Below are 18,608 nucleotides of genomic sequence, written 5' to 3' on the forward strand. Positions count from 1 at the left end.
AAACACAATCAATCAAGTGTTTATTAAAGAGATTATTATGTGGGCACTGTATTAGGTTCTGAGGATGTAAGAATTATATAGTGTAAATGATGTCAAAAAGAACTAGGAATTATTGTAAATAATATACCTGAGTATAACAAGTGAGAGTATTATTTCTCTAGTCTCCCAGTCTCAAAGCCTCTAGTATAATTTCTGAATTCCCCTTCCAGAATTGCACCATCCTCCACTCCCCAAAAAATATTGGTGTTTCTTATTGATTCTTTGTTCAAAGTTTCTTGCAGCTCTTTTGTGCCTTCTAGTACCACTGCCTCCACCTTAGTTCAAAACCTTATCCCCTCAGATCTAGACTACCGTAATAATCTTCTGACTGGTTTCTCTACCTCAAGGTTCTCCTTCTACTATCTATCCTGTACACCCCCATTAGCTTAATCTTTCTAAAACACCCACTATGATGATGCAATCTGGCTATTCACAAACCTTTAAAGGTTCCCAATGCCCACAGACAACAGTTCAATCTTTGGACTCACATTTAAGGTCCTCTACAGCCTTTCCTTCTCCCTAATTTCCCAACCTCTCTGATCACAAACCTCCTACTTCAATCTAATTAGCAACTGGGCCCTTGAACATGCTTTATGTTCTCCTGACTTCATAAAGAATCTGAGAGTAGAAAGGTACATTAGCCTTATCTAGCCTATTTTTGCTCACAATTCCCTTGCCTTCACTTTTTATGTTCTCTTCTCTCTTTACTTTTCCAAATCCTGCCCTTCCTTCAAAAGACAACAAAAATTCTGCATCCTTCATAAACCTGTCTTCATTACCCATGGTGGAAATGACATTGCTTTCCTCTGAAATGCTAGATCATATGTGGTCTGTGCAACTGGTTTGTCAATTAGTCATGTGATACCTTGTGATTACTCTTCTGGTAATGTAGTGAAAACGGTTATCTTGTTCTTTAACTTTGCACATGTTTTATGTTTTGCTTCTCCCACTAATTTGTAAACTCCTTGAATATAGGGACTATATCTTATGCTCTATATCTTCCATACTTTTGATGTGCCTTTTAGCTCTTATACCAACATTCTTCCCATAATCCTCAACAGGATTTTATATTTAGATTTCTATGCAAGAAGTACTAAAGTTAATAAAGTTTGAAATCCTTATGCTATGAAAAGGGTTGAGGTACTGAGGGTTTCAATTATGAGTCTATTTTAATGCATTTCATAATCATATAATTTGAAAGCTTGAAGGCACTTTAGAAGTTCAACTCTTTCATTTTGCAAAGAAACTGAGGCCTATACAGGTTCAAAGTGACTTGCTCAAGGTCACATAGAAAGTTTGTGTAAAAAAAGTTGAAGACTTGGGTTTAAGACCTCTTCCATTTGTCTCTGTTGCTTTCATCTGGCTTCTATTAAGGAGAATGAAATTCAAGTTTTGACGCTAGAAGAATAACAACAATAATAGTAGTAGTAGTAATGGACATTTACATAGTGTTTTAAAGTTCACAAAGAACTATAAATAATATGTATTATCTCATTTGAGCATCACCACTCTATGAGAGTAGGTATGATAGGTATGTACCCATTTTACAGAAAGAGAAACTTAGGCTCAGAGAGGTTAAGTGACTTAGTTACACAACTAGTTAAGAGTCAGAACTGGGAGATGAAACCAAATCTTTCTGATTCCCAGTCCTGCACTTAATTCACTATGCCAGGATGCTTCTCTTGGTAAATAAAGTTTACTAAGAGTAAGTTCCCTTACTTATGTAGGATGATTCTTTGTGGTGGAGTCAGTTGTTTGTATTATGGTTACAAACCAGGAAGATAGAAGCACTGCTTTTATTTGATTGGTTTTCAAAATAACATGCATAAAGCTGCTATTGAGATGGTATCAGCTGGAATTTCTTGAAGATGAAATTCAATCTCTGTAAAAGCTCCAAAATGACAGCTAGATCTTCTTTAGTTCATTCTAATAAAGACATTTAATGACTCATTTGTTCAAGTAAGAGAAGATACCTGAACAACAAAGGTGCAATAATAGTGAGCATATCTTCTAAAAATAAATAAATAAAGACTGCCAAAAAGATAAAGTCTCAAAAGAAGACTTTATGACTAACATGCAGCACAAAAATAACGAGGATGATAATAAAAGCTGACATTTAAACATAAGACTTTACAGTTTACAAAGCATTTCACAAAAACATTACCTCAGCTGAGCCTTGCAAAAGCCCAATGATATAGACAAAGTGTTATTTACTCCATTTTTCAGAAGTAGAACCCGACGCTCAGAGAGATTAAGTGACTTGCCACAAGGTCACAAAGTCCTCTGATTCCAATTCTACCACTATATCATACTGTACTTTCAGATTCAAACCCTATTCCAGGAAAGGTAAGAAAGAAAGCAGCTCTGCTTTATTTGGTGTTTTGCAACAAGGTGAAACATAAATCATTTAATCTCAACATGGATTATATATACTTTTACATTCTTCACCTGATGTGGTTAAATGTGCTGCATAAGTTATATCTTTTAACTTTTCAACACCACCAAATATGTACATGAAAAGTAAAAGAAATTATTAAAATAAATCAGGAAAATATTAAAACTACTTTAAAATAATCACTACTAAAGATGGAGGAAAAGAAGAGGAGGAGAGCATAGGGCAGTGCCTTGTATATAATAAGTATTTAATAAATATCTGTTGAATTGAATTGAATGAGCTATAATCATCCCAAGACATGGTTTAAAATGGCCTGAAATTTTAAGCACACAACCTTACAGGATATCACTCTCTTTTGTAATATTTTAGAGGTACTCAGATGAAAGACTCCAAACCAAGATCTTAAAGCATACCAGTGTGTACTTAATTATCAAGAAATTAAATAAAATTCATTTTAAAACATACATATCACAAATGTACCTTTAAAGCAAGAATGAGAGTATTATCACAAAACCAATAAAGGAAAGGTATAGCATTTCTGAAAAGGTTGGGAATTACTGCTTTAAAATATAAATTTTCATTTTTCAAAATTTAAAGAGTAATTATTCCGGAAAATTTTTCATTACATAAGAAATGGTTAAAATGTTAATCTGAATTTGGTTATAATTGACATAAAAAACATCTAATTCTTGGAAATAGCCATCTTTACAGAGTAAAAGTATATATAGAAGGATCCTACAGGTGCTTTAATCATAACATCTAAAGCTGAAATCGCTACTACTGATTAATTAGCAATAGCTAAGTATGGAACAGCTCTAACACTTCTCTAAATAATATCTATTTTAAATAAACTTACTGAATCCACTTGAAAATCATTTCCCTTTGGCTGTCTCATTATTCAATATGCTTTCAAGGAACATGGTGATGAAAGAAGAAAAATACCTCTTTCTAACATAACCATACTGGCAAGAGGATCAACATTATCAGTATTCAAAGAATGTCTTGGCAGGATAAACCTTCATAAAAAGAAGGAACACTATCTAATCCAAGTTGTCAAAATAGCAATAGTACTTCTCGTATTATGTGGAGTATAAATGTTTATTACCAGTGCAGAAAAAAAAAAAAGTTGAAAAGAAAGGAGATATAAATGTTGTCATTTAAAAAATTCTAATATGGAAAAAAATTCTTTAGATAAATTCTGTCAAAAATGTTAAAATTTAAAAGGGAAAAAGGTTAGAAACAGGCAAGTTATTTTTGACTCGATGTTCAAACAGATTTAATTCAAACAATATTTATTTTGAAGATATCAAAGGTAACCTATGTTTAGAAAAAAAGGCTAGAGGATGGATTGCTTTTATGATTTGTGTGCACTTTTCTTCAAATCACTTTTAAAATTTAATTTAACCACTTAGTAGTTAAACTTCAGCCAACTGTTCTTTTCAAACTATATTAGTTTCTATCATAGCCATTGGCAAGGTACTCACTCTTAAGTAAGCTGTGGTATTCTAAATATACCATCCAGTCTTTGGGCTTTATTTTAGCTGTATTAAATGTCAGTGACATCATGTGATTTGTTCAATGTAGAGGTGAAGCTATGTTCTCAAAGACTATACCAGCAAAATACAAATGCTAAAAGGTTCTACTACAATGGAAATGCTTCAAGTATAATTTCAATAATACATCTCCTTCCCAAGGATCACCTTAAATGAATTCTTTGGCAGTGGCAATCTACAAAATGAATAAAAATACAAAATAGCCTTTAATCTCACGCAGTCCCCTTTAATTTCTGCAGTGATAGTAGAAGAGTGATGAAGAAGAGACAAGACCTAAGAATCCTAATTTTTAGCCCATTTAGGAATATTAATTCTAAGTCCTCAATGTGAAAGCTTTATCCAATGATCAACAAATGGAGTTGTTACTGAAGGCACAGAAGAAAAATGTTTATTATGTTCTGTATAAATGAAACCAGAAGACAAAAGGAAGGTATAGCTAAATGCTCACAGGTTTACTTTGGAAAGAAAATTAATGATGATGGAGTATTCTCCTCATACATCCAAAGTAATGAAACACAATATTTCACAGGACATTAGATCATCTAGTGTTGGCAGGGCTCATGATCAGCATTTTCAAAAAGGACAAAATAAAGAAAATGACAGCATATTTGCCAACATCTAAAGCAGAGAAAAAGGTAGAGAAATCTTATGAAGAATTTGATAAGATCTTCCAAACTGCATGAACATGTACTTATAGTTTATTATTTCAATGAAAGGTTAGGATAGGGAAAAATGGTAAAAAAAAAAAATGTTTTTGTAAGATATAGTTTAGGAACAAAAAAGAGAAAAGCCAAAAACCTAATGACTATACAGAAGCCTCAAACCTATAAATATCATGAATACTTTCCTCAAGAAGAAAACATGATGAGCTAGACACAGCAAGCATCAAACTGAGCATAATAAAAATTAAATTGATCGTATTTTAACAGACAGTAACACTTGGTTACCAACGTAGAAGTTATTTTCAAAAACTATCTATATACACTCGGATTATAAACTTGTTATAGCAAAGATTAAAACCAATACCAAATTAGCAGAATAAAAATGACAACATGTAGCAGGCAACTGAGGCAACTCCAACATAACCTAACTGAATAAGCTCTTGATGTTCCCAAGTGGGAAATGGATAACAGAATAGATAGATTGACCATAATTATTTTCTAAGAAAATTTAATCAATGTAAGTTAATTGCCTTAAGAAGACAAAAAAGCCTAGAAACTCTCATAGCCAGTAAATATTTGAATAATCTTCTAAAGTGCAGAAAACGGCAGCTAAGGTTAACAATTCAGAATACAACTTCATATATAAAATCTGATGGAAGATGGAAGAATATTATGAAGAATATCACTTTATAAAACAGTGAGAAGCAGTAGGATATAAAGAATTATACCAAAAGTTTGGCATAAGACACAGTTAATTCAATCATCTTGAGGACTTTTAAGGATGAAACTAGATAGCAGATAATAAAAGACAAAAATGGAAAAAAAATCTGTAAAGATTTTGATATTAAATTTTACCATCAAAGACACCAAACCCACCAATTTTGGATTCTAATATTCTAATCCTCAATATCCTGTATGAGAAAATAGAAAATATCACTAAAGAAAAAAAGAGAGGTAGAATAGCTGAACCAAGGTGTTACAGGGTTGAGATAATGCAGCTATGAGAAACTGATTCTCAAAATATCTGAAAGGTTACTAAATGCTTCAAAAAATCATTGACTTTATCATTACTTAAAAAATAGGTGACTGAGAAAATACAAATAATTACAAATCTAAGAATACTTTCCCTTTCTTATAAAATCTTTATAAGAATAACATACACAAGTATCAAGCACATCCATGATGAAAATATAAGAAGGGAATAAGGAAGCTTTTGCAAATAATATTCTACAATAGACATCTTTACAGTCACACAATGGACTTACTGTCTGTTGACTGTAAGAAAGCATTTAATTGGGTAGGGCAAAATATTGCCAGAAAAGTATCCTCCAAAAAGGTGCCTCCTATTGTTGTTGGTCAATTGTTTCACTCGTGTCTGACTCTTGATGGCCCCATTTGGAGTTTTTTTGGCAAAGATACTTGAGTGGTCTGCCATTCCCTTTTCCAGATCATTTTACAGATGAGGAAACTGAGGTAAACAAGGTTAAGACTTGCCCAGAGTCACAGAGTTAATGTCTGAGGCCAGATTTGAACGAATGAAGATGAGTCTTTCTGACCCCAGGTATGGCACTCTATTCACTGTACCATCTAGTTGCCCACTCTCTCTTATATCTGCATCAAAATTACGTGAAGTTCCCTGAAAGATGTAATATATATTGTTTTGTTCAATGGTTTTCTGTTTATTAATATCAACTGAGGCATTAAAAAATGAGAAGCAGACTTGCCAAAAAAGAGACCAAACTGAAAACAGATTTGTTAGAGATAGTGAGGGCTTTCAAATGCTCAAATGTTCGAAGATGACATCATGTAGATTGATTGCATTAAACCCTTGAACCCTATTGAGCTTCCTAAATGAGAAGCATCATCATTCAAAAGCATCTATCTAACTATCCACACAAAAAGACTAAGTGAATGAGTAAAAAAAAAAAATTATAGGTTTCAGAGTTTGAAAAGACCAAAAGGAGAAAACGTGAAAGCCCAATATCAAAAAGGAAAGACCAACATCAAAAACCCTTCAATAACTGGAAGATGTGAAAAAGATCAAACACAGAAAACTAAAGTTGCTGGAGATGCCAAGCAAACCGTATGAATTTTTTAAAATTGTGAGCTTCTGAAAACTGAATAGTATGAATTATTACTTTAATCAGGTTTTCTTAAAATGCAGAATTTGTTTTATTAGTACAGTCCATATATCCCCAAAAGAAACTCTATTACAACAAATTCAACAAGTAGTAACAATGTCTCCAACAGAGATTGCCAATGCCCTAAAGCTGAATGCCTGAATGGGTCAGTGGAGTCTAAGTCAGACAAGTAAGAATATCAGAGGTCAGTCTATTTAGCAATGCAGAGTAAATTTCCCTGTTCAGATATATGTCATCCCCATGACCTCTGAGATTCTCTGTTTCTTCCAAAGCATAGTGGGTAACATGGCAAGAGAGCTAGACCTGGAGTCAGAGGATATGACTTCAAATCTTGTGTGGCCCTGGGGAAGCTATTTCACCACTCTGTGCCTGTTTTCTTAAAATGAGAGATTCAGATGAGATGACTACAAAATCCTCTCCCAGCTCCAAATCTATGAATATACAATACATCAGATAATTTACAACTACTCTTTCCTCTGCTAGCCTTTTTCTCATCCCCCAGAATAAATATACCATGACCAAGGCATGAGGTTCCTACATTCTTTTATCTCTTCCTACTTTTATTACATACTCCTTCCACATCCTCTAGCCCTTCCTTCTTTTTCCTATAGGCCAACAATAAAAAAAAAAAACCTGTTATTTCATCCTTTCATGAATGCAAATTTTATCTATGCCATTCCTGAATAAAAGGCTTAACAAGTCACTGGGGGGTGGGGAGGTTTACATTTGTTCTAAAAGAATAGTTATCAGTAAACAAGTACTTGTTATGTACAAGCTAACCAACAGAGATACTAACAAAGACAAAAAAAAAATCTTTGCTCTCAAGAAGTTTGCATTCTAATGACGAAACAGGTAAACAACTAGGTAGATTTAAGAGATAGACTGAGTAAGTGAAAGGCAATCTGAGGTGAAGGCACTAAGAGCCGAGGGGACTGAGGAAGGCCTCCTGCAGAAGGTGAGATCTAAGCTGAAGGAACTAGAAGTGAGGGGCAAAGAAATCTAGGCCAGGGCAAAGGCATGGAGATGATATATAGTGTCCTGTTTGGGGAACAGTAAGGAGGCCAGTGCAGCTGGACCACTGAGTGTGTGGAGTGGGGTAAAATAGAAGAATATTAGAAAGGTAGTAAGGGTAAGGTAGTACGGTTATGAAGCATTCCTGGCTCTTTGTGAGCATGTTTCTTTTTTAAATGTTTATCAATGATCCCTTTAGAAATATTTTTCAAAATTTTGTCAGGAATTGAAGTTAAGCTTACTAGCCTAGAGTTTGCAGATTTTGTTATCTTCTATTTTTCTTAAAAAATGGCATGTTTATTCTCCATACCTGTGGTAGCTCTCCTGTTCTGATCTGTCATCTTTTTTTCTCCCTCAGCTTCTAAATAGGTTTTCTTAATACCATTTATATTTAAATTTTAGTCTTTTCTGGAAATATCTCCACTATTTCCTCCCTTGTAACAGGGAACATTTCTTATATTCCATACCTCTCTCCTCACATAGCCATGATCTTAGTTCAGGACCTCTATCACCTCTCACCCAGATTATTGAAACAGTTTTCTAATTTTTTTTTCCCCTGCCTCAACCTGGCACCTGGGCACTCCGGTCTATCCTTTACACAGTTGCCAAAGTGATTTAAGTATAGATCTGAGCATTTCACTTCATTTATCAATAGACTCCAGTGGCTCTCTGTTGCCTCCAGGATAAAACAGAAACTTCTTTGTTTGGCTTTTCAGCCCTTCACAACCAAGCCCCAATCTTTTCAGCCTCATTTATATATTACTCCCCACCCATACTCTATAAGGTAGCCAAACTGGCCTTCTCTCTGTTACTCACACATAACATTCACATCTCCTGACTTCATACCTTTGCAATAGCCATCCTACATGGCAGGAATGTACTCTATCTTATACTCTGTGTCATGGAATCTTTTTTTCTTCAAAACTTGGCTCAAGTCCCACTTACTACATGAAGTTTTTCCTGAATCACTCCCCAACCTTCCCCTCTCTATTTTTCAGTCTTGTCTGACTCTTCATGACCCTATTTGGGGTATTCTTGACAAGGATACTGGTGTGGTTTGCCATTTCCTTCTCCAACACATTTTATAGAAGAGGAAACTGAGGCAAACAGGGCTAAGTGACTTGCCCGGGTTCACAAAGCTAGTAAGTGTATGAAGCCAGATTTGTACTCAGGAACTTTAGTCTTCCTGGCTCCAGGCCCATTGCTCTAGCTACTGTCCCACCTAGCTGTCCCTCCCTATTTACCCTATATTTATTCTCTTTATATTTATTCCAAATACATATATATGCTCTCATCTCAGAATGTAAAATCTTTAAGAGTAGAACTGTTTCATTCTTTATATTTGTATCCCCAACTCATGTTTAGCCCTTAATGTTTTCTGATTGAAAGAAAAATAGCCAAACAAAAACATTTGATCTGGTAACCATATCAGACAAGACGTACAACATGTTGTACTTCCTTGCTGAGAGGGGATATTTCTGGAACCATTACTGGTTTTTTCAATTACTTGATTTCCTTTTAGTGACCTTTTTATTTACACTGATGTGGACACTATGTACGTTGTTCTACTGGTTGTTTGTTCTACTCTGCGTTAAAACATAAATCTTTCCACCATTACATTCACATACAACAGTTTGTTCAGCCAATCCTTAATCAATGAGCAGCAATTTTGTTTCCAGTTCTTTGTTACCATAAATAGCTCCTACTCTGAATATTCTGGTATACACTAGATCTTTGTTTATGTCTTTGACTTCTTTAGGGTATATGCTTAATAGAACAGCAGGGTCAAAAGGCACGAACAATTTAGTCACTTTTTTTCCATAATCCAAAACTGACACGTGGAATGTTTAGACCACTTCACAGCTCCTCCAATAGTGTATTTGTGCATGTCTGTTTTCCCACAGCCCCACCAACATTAATTGTTCCCATATCCTGTCATCCATACTACGGCATGCAGTTGGACGGACCATAGACAAAGCTGGTTCATCAATACGTGTATCTCTAAAAGATAACAGAGATGGACAGTAAGTTAAGCCAAGAGGAAGAGAGGGATCTGGACAGCCTTTGGGAAACTGTGTAGTACTTTTAGTGACTACAAGCTTCTCCCTGCTTTCTATATACTTATATTCCTTCCACTGCTTCTTACTGCTATATGAAGTGATATATTTCAAAGGCTTATGACTTTAACACTTTCTAATGATTTTAATGTTCTTCCAGTAATGTTATATGGCTTCACATCATGGAATATCATAGTCTCTTAAGAATTCAAGTTGCAGGTCAGGTGTGAGTGAGCTGTAAAATATCACTAACGAAGAACTGGACATATTGTTGTTGAGTCGTTTCAATCGTGTCTGAGAAGCCGAATGAAGACTGACATCAGAGAGACTTATGACCAAAAAAGGAAATAGACCAGTCACACGGCAAAAACATAACTGATGAACAGTGTGCATATTCTATTAGTATTCACATAATGCCAAGATATCTTGAGACACACAGCATGTTCCTGAAGGAAAGGCTGCTAGGGCCAAGCTACAAATCTTCCTTCTGTGTAGTAAGTCTACCACTTCTTGCTGCCGCCTCATAGCCAGCTCCCTGAAGAAGACTACAGGCTATAAGATCTGCTAGTGCCTTGAGCCTTCCATCTCCAGCTGGATATAGCACGTTCCTTGAGGAAAGGCTTTTAGGAGCAGAGGCAAGTATCTTCGATTGCCCTCAAAGCAATCACTTTTATCTGTGCCAGCACAAAGTATTTTCCATCTCCTGCTGCCAGCCCAATCTACCAAACAGGCTGTGGAGAACCACCAGTGCAAAGAAGAGCAACCCTCCCTTTGACTTCAGGTCACTCATCTCCTGCTCTTCGTGTCCTTTGAAGGTGGAGGAGCAGCACACTCCATTCAATGACGAACATTTTCACATCTGGTCATTCCCTTCACATCCCAGTGACTCTGACCTTTTACAGACCATCATCAGAGCCCCATTTCCTAACTCTACCTCCTGATTCTTGATTCCCATTCCCCTCAACTCCCCCACCCCAAAGTTTTCTCCTAATTTCACTTAGCCCTTCCACTGTGCCCTCTGGAATACCTTTTCTTTCCAGAGATGACAAACTTCCCTTCATATTAAATCTTTTCCTCTTCCACTGCTTCCATTTATTACCTCTTACTTGGAAAACTGACTTTCTCCTGAAGACACAGCTTTCCTGAAAACCCTTTCTAGCACTGGCTATACTTTCATTCATTCTCCTTGGCTCACTAATCAAGGTGGGGGAGCTGGAATACTTCTTGCTCCCCACGGCCACTTCCAGATTGTTCCTTTTCTGCCATCATTCAGTAATCTCTCTTCCTTTGAGGTTTATGCTACTCTTATCTACCACACAATCAAAATCCTGGTAGCTGTTGTCTACAGACCCCACCCAGATCATTCCCCATTCACTATGCTCCCAGATCAAGGAGAAATTACTACAAGCAGCCAAAAAGGCACAATTCAATATCATGGAGCCACAGTCAGGATAACACAAGATTTAGCAGTTTGTACATTACAGGACTGGAGGGCTCGGAATATGATATTCCAGAGGGCAAAAGAGCTAGGATTACACCAAGAATCACCTACTTAGCAAAACTGAATATAATCCTTCAGGGGAAAAAAAAGGCATTCAATCAAACAGAGGACTTTCAAGCACTGGTAATGAAAAGACCAGAGCTGAATAAAAAATTTGACTTTCAAATATGAGAAACATAAAAAGGTAAACAGGGAAGAGAAATCATAAGGGATTCAATATAGTTAAATTGTTTATATTCCTACATGGGAAAATGATACTTATAACCCCTAAAAACTTTCTCAATTATTAGGGCAGTTAGAAGGAGTATACATAGAGAGAAAGCAGAAGTGTGAGTTGAATGTGATGGTATGATTATCTAAAAAAATTAAATTAAGGGATGAGAAAGAAGAATTCACTGAGAGAAGAAGAAAGGGAAAGGTAGAATGGGATGAATTATCTGACATAAAAAGGCCTGAAACAGATTTTACAGTGAGGGGGAAATGGGGGAAGCAGAGAAGGGAGCACATGAACCATACTCTCATCAGAAATGGCTCAAAGGGGAAATAATACACACACTCATTTGGGTGTAGAAGTCTATAGAGAAGGGGGGAGGGGAGAGCTGAGAGAAGGGGGGCTGTTTGGGGGAGGTAAAAGGCAGAAGCAAAACACTTGAAAATGGACAGGGTAAAAGGAGAGAGTAGGATAAACAGGGAAAATAGGATGGAGGGAAATACATAGTTGGTAATCATTACTGCGAAAAAAAATTTTACAGTGAGTTTCTCTGATAAAGATTCATTTCTCAAACACATAGAAAATGGGGTCAAATTTATAGAAATAAGAGCCATTCCTCAATTGATAAATGATCAAAGGGTATGAAAAGGCAGTTTTCAGACAGAGTATGGAAAAAAAAGCTCTAAATCATTATTGGTGAGAGGAATGCAAATTAAAACACCTCTGAGCTACTACCTCACACCTGTTAGATTAGCTAATAGGACAGAAAAGGAAAATGACAAATGTTGGAGGAGATGTGGGAAAATTAAAACATTATTGGTGAAGTTGTATACCAAGTCAATCATTCTGGAGAGCAATTTGGAACTATGCCCAAAGGACTATAAAACCATGCATACCCTATGACTAAGCAATACCACTACTGGGTCTATATCCCAAAGAGATTAAAAAACAAAAAGGAAAAGGACCTATATGTACAAAAATATTTATAGCAGCTCTTTTTGTGGTGGCAAAGAATTGGAAATTGAGGGGATACTCATCAACTGGGGAATGACTGAACAAGTTGTATGACTGTGATAGAATACTATTGTGCTATAAGAAATGATGAGCAGGATGCTCTCAGAAAAACATTGAAAGACTAATCCTAAATGCACTGCTTTAACTGCATACCAGAAATTTAGTATGCTGCTTCATCATTATCATTTACTTTTACATAGCCATTAATTAGTTCTATAATTTGTTCTTTGATCTACTCATTATTTAAGTTTTCATTGTTAAGTCTCCATTTGGGTCTATATCTTTTTTTTTTTGGGGGGGGAAGTCCCTGAATCAATTTCTGTTTTTATTGCATTATGAATGTAAAGGATATAGTGACCATTTCTGCTTTGTTACATTTCTTTGGAATATCTTTGTGCCCTAGCACACTGTCAATTTTTGCAAAAATTGAATGTGCTGAAGAGAAATATACATATTCTTTTGCTGTCCCATTCATATGATGCCATACATCTTTTATCTCTAGTTTCTCTAGCAATTTGTCCGTTTCCATATTTTCTCTTTTATATTTCTGTTAGAATTATCCAAAACTGAAAGAGGGATATTGAAGTCTCCTGTCACTGTTGTGTTACTATGTCTTCTTGAAGCTCAGGTATTGTTTCCTTTATAAATTTGAATGCTAAGGCATTTGGAGCATACAAATTTACTCCTGGTATTGGTTTGTTGTGTATGGTTTCTTTCAGCATAATATAGTTTCCTTGTTTATTTTTTTTTAATGTTTGTTTTTGCTCCTGTTTTTTTCAAGTTCATTCATTTGATGCATAGTAAATGCATCAATCCTTTCATTTTATTTTGGGTATATATTTGTTTTTCAAACGTGTTTCTTGTAAGCAACAGAATGCAGCATTTTGTTTTCTTATCCAACCTGTCACTCTTTTTTCTTTTGCCCAATTGTTTAATCCATTCACATTTAAAGTTATGAGTTTGGTTTATATTTTCTTCCATCTAAAATTGTTCTTTTTAAAAAGTTATGATTTTTCCCCCTATTCTGTTGTAAACACAGTTTACAACAATTTGTTCCTTCAGCTACTTTAATCTTTTTTTTAAAAAGGGGCCTTATTTGTACTGGCTCTCTTCCCCTCGCCTCTGATCCTTTCTCATTTGTTACCCCTTTGCCTTTAGGGTTTTGTTTATGAGTTCCTCTCTCCTGCTTTTTATCTAGTTACATATTTCTTCCTCTTGATCTTTCCTCTCAGTCAAACAGATTCCCCATCAGTCATTCTTGTGCACTGGTTTGTTTTATTTTGTATTTTTTTGTGCCCCTTTCCAAAAAAAAGATTTTTCATCCCCTTCATTATCTTCTCTTTCTGTTTACTCTGTACTCTCATTCTCTGATTCATGACCCCTATAATCACCTGGTCTCTCTTTTCTCTGTATTCTTCATACAATCAAAGTTTCCAAGGTATCCATTCTAGACTCTGCCTTCTAGGGACTTTTTGCCACAGCCTTGTAAGGCTTACTCCATGGATTTCCTTTTTCAATTGTGCTTCACTCTGAGAACAATGCCAATTATTGAAGGTGTTAGAGAGTACAATGTTCCATGGTAGGTCATCCCCCATTCATGTCCCCCTCATCTGATCTATGCCTTCCCTTATTGACCTTTTTTCCCCCTACATTTGCCTGGAAATTTCCATGTCAATGCTTTCCTGTTCCTCCAGATGCTGTTACTCCCAAGGGTTCCTACCTTGTCCCAGGAAAAGAAGACCTTTTAAGGCACCAAATACCCTTGACCCACAGGAATATTCAGCAGTGGAACCCCTCTCACTCCAAAGTAAGGACCACTTCCTTTCTTCCCCTCTTCAATATTTTCCACTTCCTCCACACCTATTCCCCTGTAGGCTCTTTTCTTTCTGAGACCACAATGGTCACCTTCCCTCACTGCTAGTTCTTTATTTGATCTCGATGTATCACTCACTACTCTTTAATCTCTTTCTCCTCTCTTCGTCTTTCATGTACCCTCCCATGCTGTAATGTAGTCCAACAAAAGAAGCATTCACCCATAGGCAGGATGTTGTCAGGTTTTACTCATAACACCTCTATCTGCCTCTTCACTGTTAGCTTTACAAGATTTCCACCTTCACCCTCTGCCTCTTTGTATACCCTTAGAAAGAAGTCTGTTACTGCTCTTTCTGTTGTCATTCTATTTCTTGTTGCTGTCTGTATTTATTCATTCCTCTGTATTTCTGTTGTTTGGCATGTTCAAGAAACAAATAATCTCTTCAGTTCTGGTTTTTCTTTCTAAAAATGTTTTAAACTCTTCTTTATTACTGAATATACATCTTTTGTCTTGTACAGTTAAGCACACGTTTGCAGGATGAATCATCGTGGCCAGCATTCTGAGCTCCAACACTCTTCAGAACATATTATTCTATTCCCTCCTGCTTTTTCTAGTAGATCCAGAGTAGTCTTGAGGTAATCAAATGTGCTTTCCTTTGTATTTGAAGGTCTTTTGCTTGATGGCTTACAGAACTTGTTTCCAAACAGGATTGTTACATTTAGCCACGTGTCTTTAAGTTTGCAGTCTTTGGTTGTTGTTGTTTCTCCTGGAGACAATCTGTAAATTCTTTAGATTGGAATTTCATTTTTTTTTATATTCAGAAGTCCTGGGCAGTTCTCTTCTATTATTTCCTTCATTATGGTATTAAGTTTTTTTTTTTGTCCTACTGTGTTCTTCTGGAAGAACTATGATCCTTAGGCAGCCTGTCTTTTAGATCCACATGTTCTTCTTATAGTGAGTATATTTTCTTTTTGTGTTCTTCTTGTTTGCTTCTCTTCCTTTAGATCATCTTTCCCTTCTGAGTATTTGCATTCACAACCTATCGCTCTTTCTTATGTTTCACTGGTGAAGCTTGCCATTAAAGATTCGTTTTTCTATTTTGCTAATTATTTTGGCTGTGCAGTATACCTATTCTGCTCCCATAATTCTCATTTCCCTTTTAAATCACTCAGGAACAATGTGCTGTGGTTTTACATGCTCCTCAAATGTCATAGAGTCCTTGGTCTCATCAAGTGTTAGGTAATTTTCCTTCATTCTGCAGTAATTATTCATAGATGCCTGAACCTGTTGACCAGATCTGGAGGCCATATTTCCTTCTGTTAGTACTTTTTCTTGTTGATTTCCCTGTTTATGTTCAAGGACTTTGCAATTCTTCTTCCTGGAATTCTTGGTATTTTCAATTCTTTTTCCCTCTTTATTTTCCTAATGACTCACCTTCTGACTCTCTCCCTTCCAATTGTGTTTTCTTTGGATCTCAAAGCATTTCACCATCCTTCCATACTGAGTAATTCATGGTTCACCAGTCTTTGTCTCAACTAACTTTTAGGTTGTCAGAAATGGTCCCACCTGGATGCTGTGGTCTCCCCTGAAGTTTGGTATAATGCTGCATAGCCCCCAAAAGCACCGTGCCCTCTCCTGATGACCTGTTCCAATCCCTCGGTTTCTTAGTTCTCTGTCTCAGCACCAGCAGTTCAGATCTTGCTTCCCCTAGCACTGGCAGTTCAGAGTTTTCTAGCAATGGTGCTTCCAGGTTTTAGGCCCCAGCAGTCTTTTACTCCTGAAGAACTGTGGCAAACCTGATTGTTGAAGCCTGAAAAAACTTCCACAGCCTGGAACTGGGGGTCTCTACGACAATGGAAAGACGGAAGGGGAAAGAGGGTTCAGGGATGAGTTTTGATATAAGCCTGTGTCATGTTCTGCTAGTAGGGGCCTTGCTGCTGGTGGCATAGCAGAAGGGGAATGAAAGGGTGCTGAATGAGCTCTGAGTTCTAAGTCAGTAAGCATGAGTTCCTAGGCTTGAGTTTTCTTTTCTTTTTTTTTTTTTATTTTTTAACATTTTCCTTTAAATTCTGAGTGTCCTAGACCATGAAAACAAATCAAGTTACTTTACTTTTGGTGCATAATTTCTGTTTTGGAGAGGTCTGAGAGGCCATGAGGACTGGCAAAAATGTCTTGCTGCTCATACAAACAAGTCTTGCAATAGCTCCTTAACTGACTCCCTGACTTGAGTCTCTCCTTTTTCCAAGCTACCCTCCATGCACCTGGTAAAATAATTTTCTTTATGTACTCATTTGACTACGTCACTCTTCTACCCAATAAACTCTAGTGGTTCCACTTTTAGGATCAAATACACACTATTCTGTTTGACATTTAAAATCTTTCACAATCTGGCCCCAACCTACCTTCCCAGTATTACTGTATGTTACTCTAATTTACAAACTCTATGATTTAGCAAAATTGGCCTTATCTTTGCTCACACATAAGAGCACAATCTCCTTTCACTGTGCCTGTCCCCCTCCATTCTTGGAATGTATTCTCTCCTCACCTCTATCTCACACAATACCTATTCTCCTTCAAAAGTGCATTCAAGTGCCACATGAAGTCTTTCCTGATTCCTTAGCTGCTCATGCCACCCTTTTCAATTATTTTCTATATACTTTCATATGTACATCTTGTCTCTCCAGATAGAATCTAAACCTTCTGAGGGCAGAAACTCTATCATTTTTGTCTTTGGATTCCCAGCATCAAGCACAGTGCCTAGAACATGTTAGGAGCTTAACAAATGCTTGAAGAATGATCGGTTTCTACAGGTTAAATTATTATTAGCTGAGTCATCATTTCCTCAGTGAAGCCTTCCCTGACCTCATTATCCAAACTACATTGTCCTTCCTCAAATTTTCTTGCATTTACTCATTTATGTACATATCACAAAAACCTCTAGTAAGCTGTGGTTTTTTTTTCCCGCCAGTGTCCCCTGACACAGTAATAAACACTTTTTTCTTTTTTAATTGTACTACTAATTTTCCTAGGGAGAAATCTCTATAAATGAAACTTAGGCATAAATGATGAACCATCCTGCCCCATCTCTTAAAAACTACCTTTCACAAAAATACAAAATCTTACCTTGTTATGTGTAAAAATAATCCTTAATTCAGGTTTGAGAATGCCATAGGCTATAAGGAGGTCTTGGATTTTTTTTAATTCATCCTTACATTTTTTAGCTGTGGAGTAAAATTGTTTTCTTACAGGAAGATTCTTAAATAGTTTCAATGCAGTTACAGTTGTACCTATAAGCAAAATATTGAAAAAAAAATCAACTCTTGCCCAAAACAGTGCTTACAAAAGGCAAATTTTAATTGCATTCCATTGAAGAAATAATTTCACAGAATAAGTCCCTCCCCTGAAGAATCCCCTTAGGCCAGATCTCTAGAGATTTAAATTAAATCTGGAGATTTAATAATCAAATTCTAAATAACATAAATAACATCATAAAAACAATTAACAATTCAGAGACAATCATAATAGTGAAACAACATGCCAAAATTTCTGGGGCAAAGCTAAATAGTACTCAGAAAAAAAAGTTTTATCCCTAAAAACAAATATAATCAAAATGGAAAAAGAGAGGAATATTCATTAAAAAATTATAATGCCAAGAAATAAACCCAAGATAAATAAAAAAGCAAACTTCTTGAAAATCAGTAGAGATGTAATTCAACTGAAAATCAAAAAGCCTATAAAGCTGATAAACAAAATTAAAAGCTAATTCTTTGAAGAGACTAGCAAAACTGTCAGTCAACTTGATTAAAAAGAGGGCCAAAATAAACAAATCAACAAAATAAAACATGAACAAAGTAAAATCACAATTGAAGCAGAAGAAATAAAAAGAATTACTGAAATCCATTATGCAGTTAAATGGACTCCTCCCTCACATCTGAACAGAAGAGAAACAGATTACACCAAAATACCCCAAATAACAGAACACAAAGTAAAGATCCAATCTTAGGAATGGTAATAGAACCAGCTGCAAAAGAATTAAAAAAACAAACAAACCCCCCCACAAACCTTCTGGTCCTAATGGATTTTTACAAGAAACCTCTATCAAACTTTCAAAGAAAAATTAATACCTAACTACATGAATTATTCTCAAAAATTGAGAAAATAATTTATAAAACTCATTTTTAAATGAAACAAATATGACTCTAATACTTAAA

General features: G+C 35.8%; 1 protein-coding gene across 3 annotated transcripts in view; it reads right to left on the reverse strand.

Moving 5' to 3' along the window:
- PMS1 (PMS1 homolog 1, mismatch repair system component) overlaps positions 1-18,608 on the reverse strand; it is a 112,738-nt gene that overhangs the window by 59,487 nt on the left and 34,643 nt on the right. For all 3 annotated transcript variants that reach the window (XM_027866210.1, XM_027866209.1, XM_027866211.1), the window contains exon 5: positions 17,521-17,684. In XM_027866210.1, the coding sequence (XP_027722011.1) occupies positions 17,521-17,684 (164 nt within the window). The remainder of the gene's footprint in view (positions 1-17,520; positions 17,685-18,608) is intronic.

Source organism: Vombatus ursinus, unplaced genomic scaffold (assembly GCF_900497805.2).
Source record: "Vombatus ursinus unplaced genomic scaffold, bare-nosed wombat genome assembly UNPS02014779.1, whole genome shotgun sequence".
Lineage (NCBI taxonomy): Eukaryota > Metazoa > Chordata > Mammalia > Diprotodontia > Vombatidae > Vombatus > Vombatus ursinus.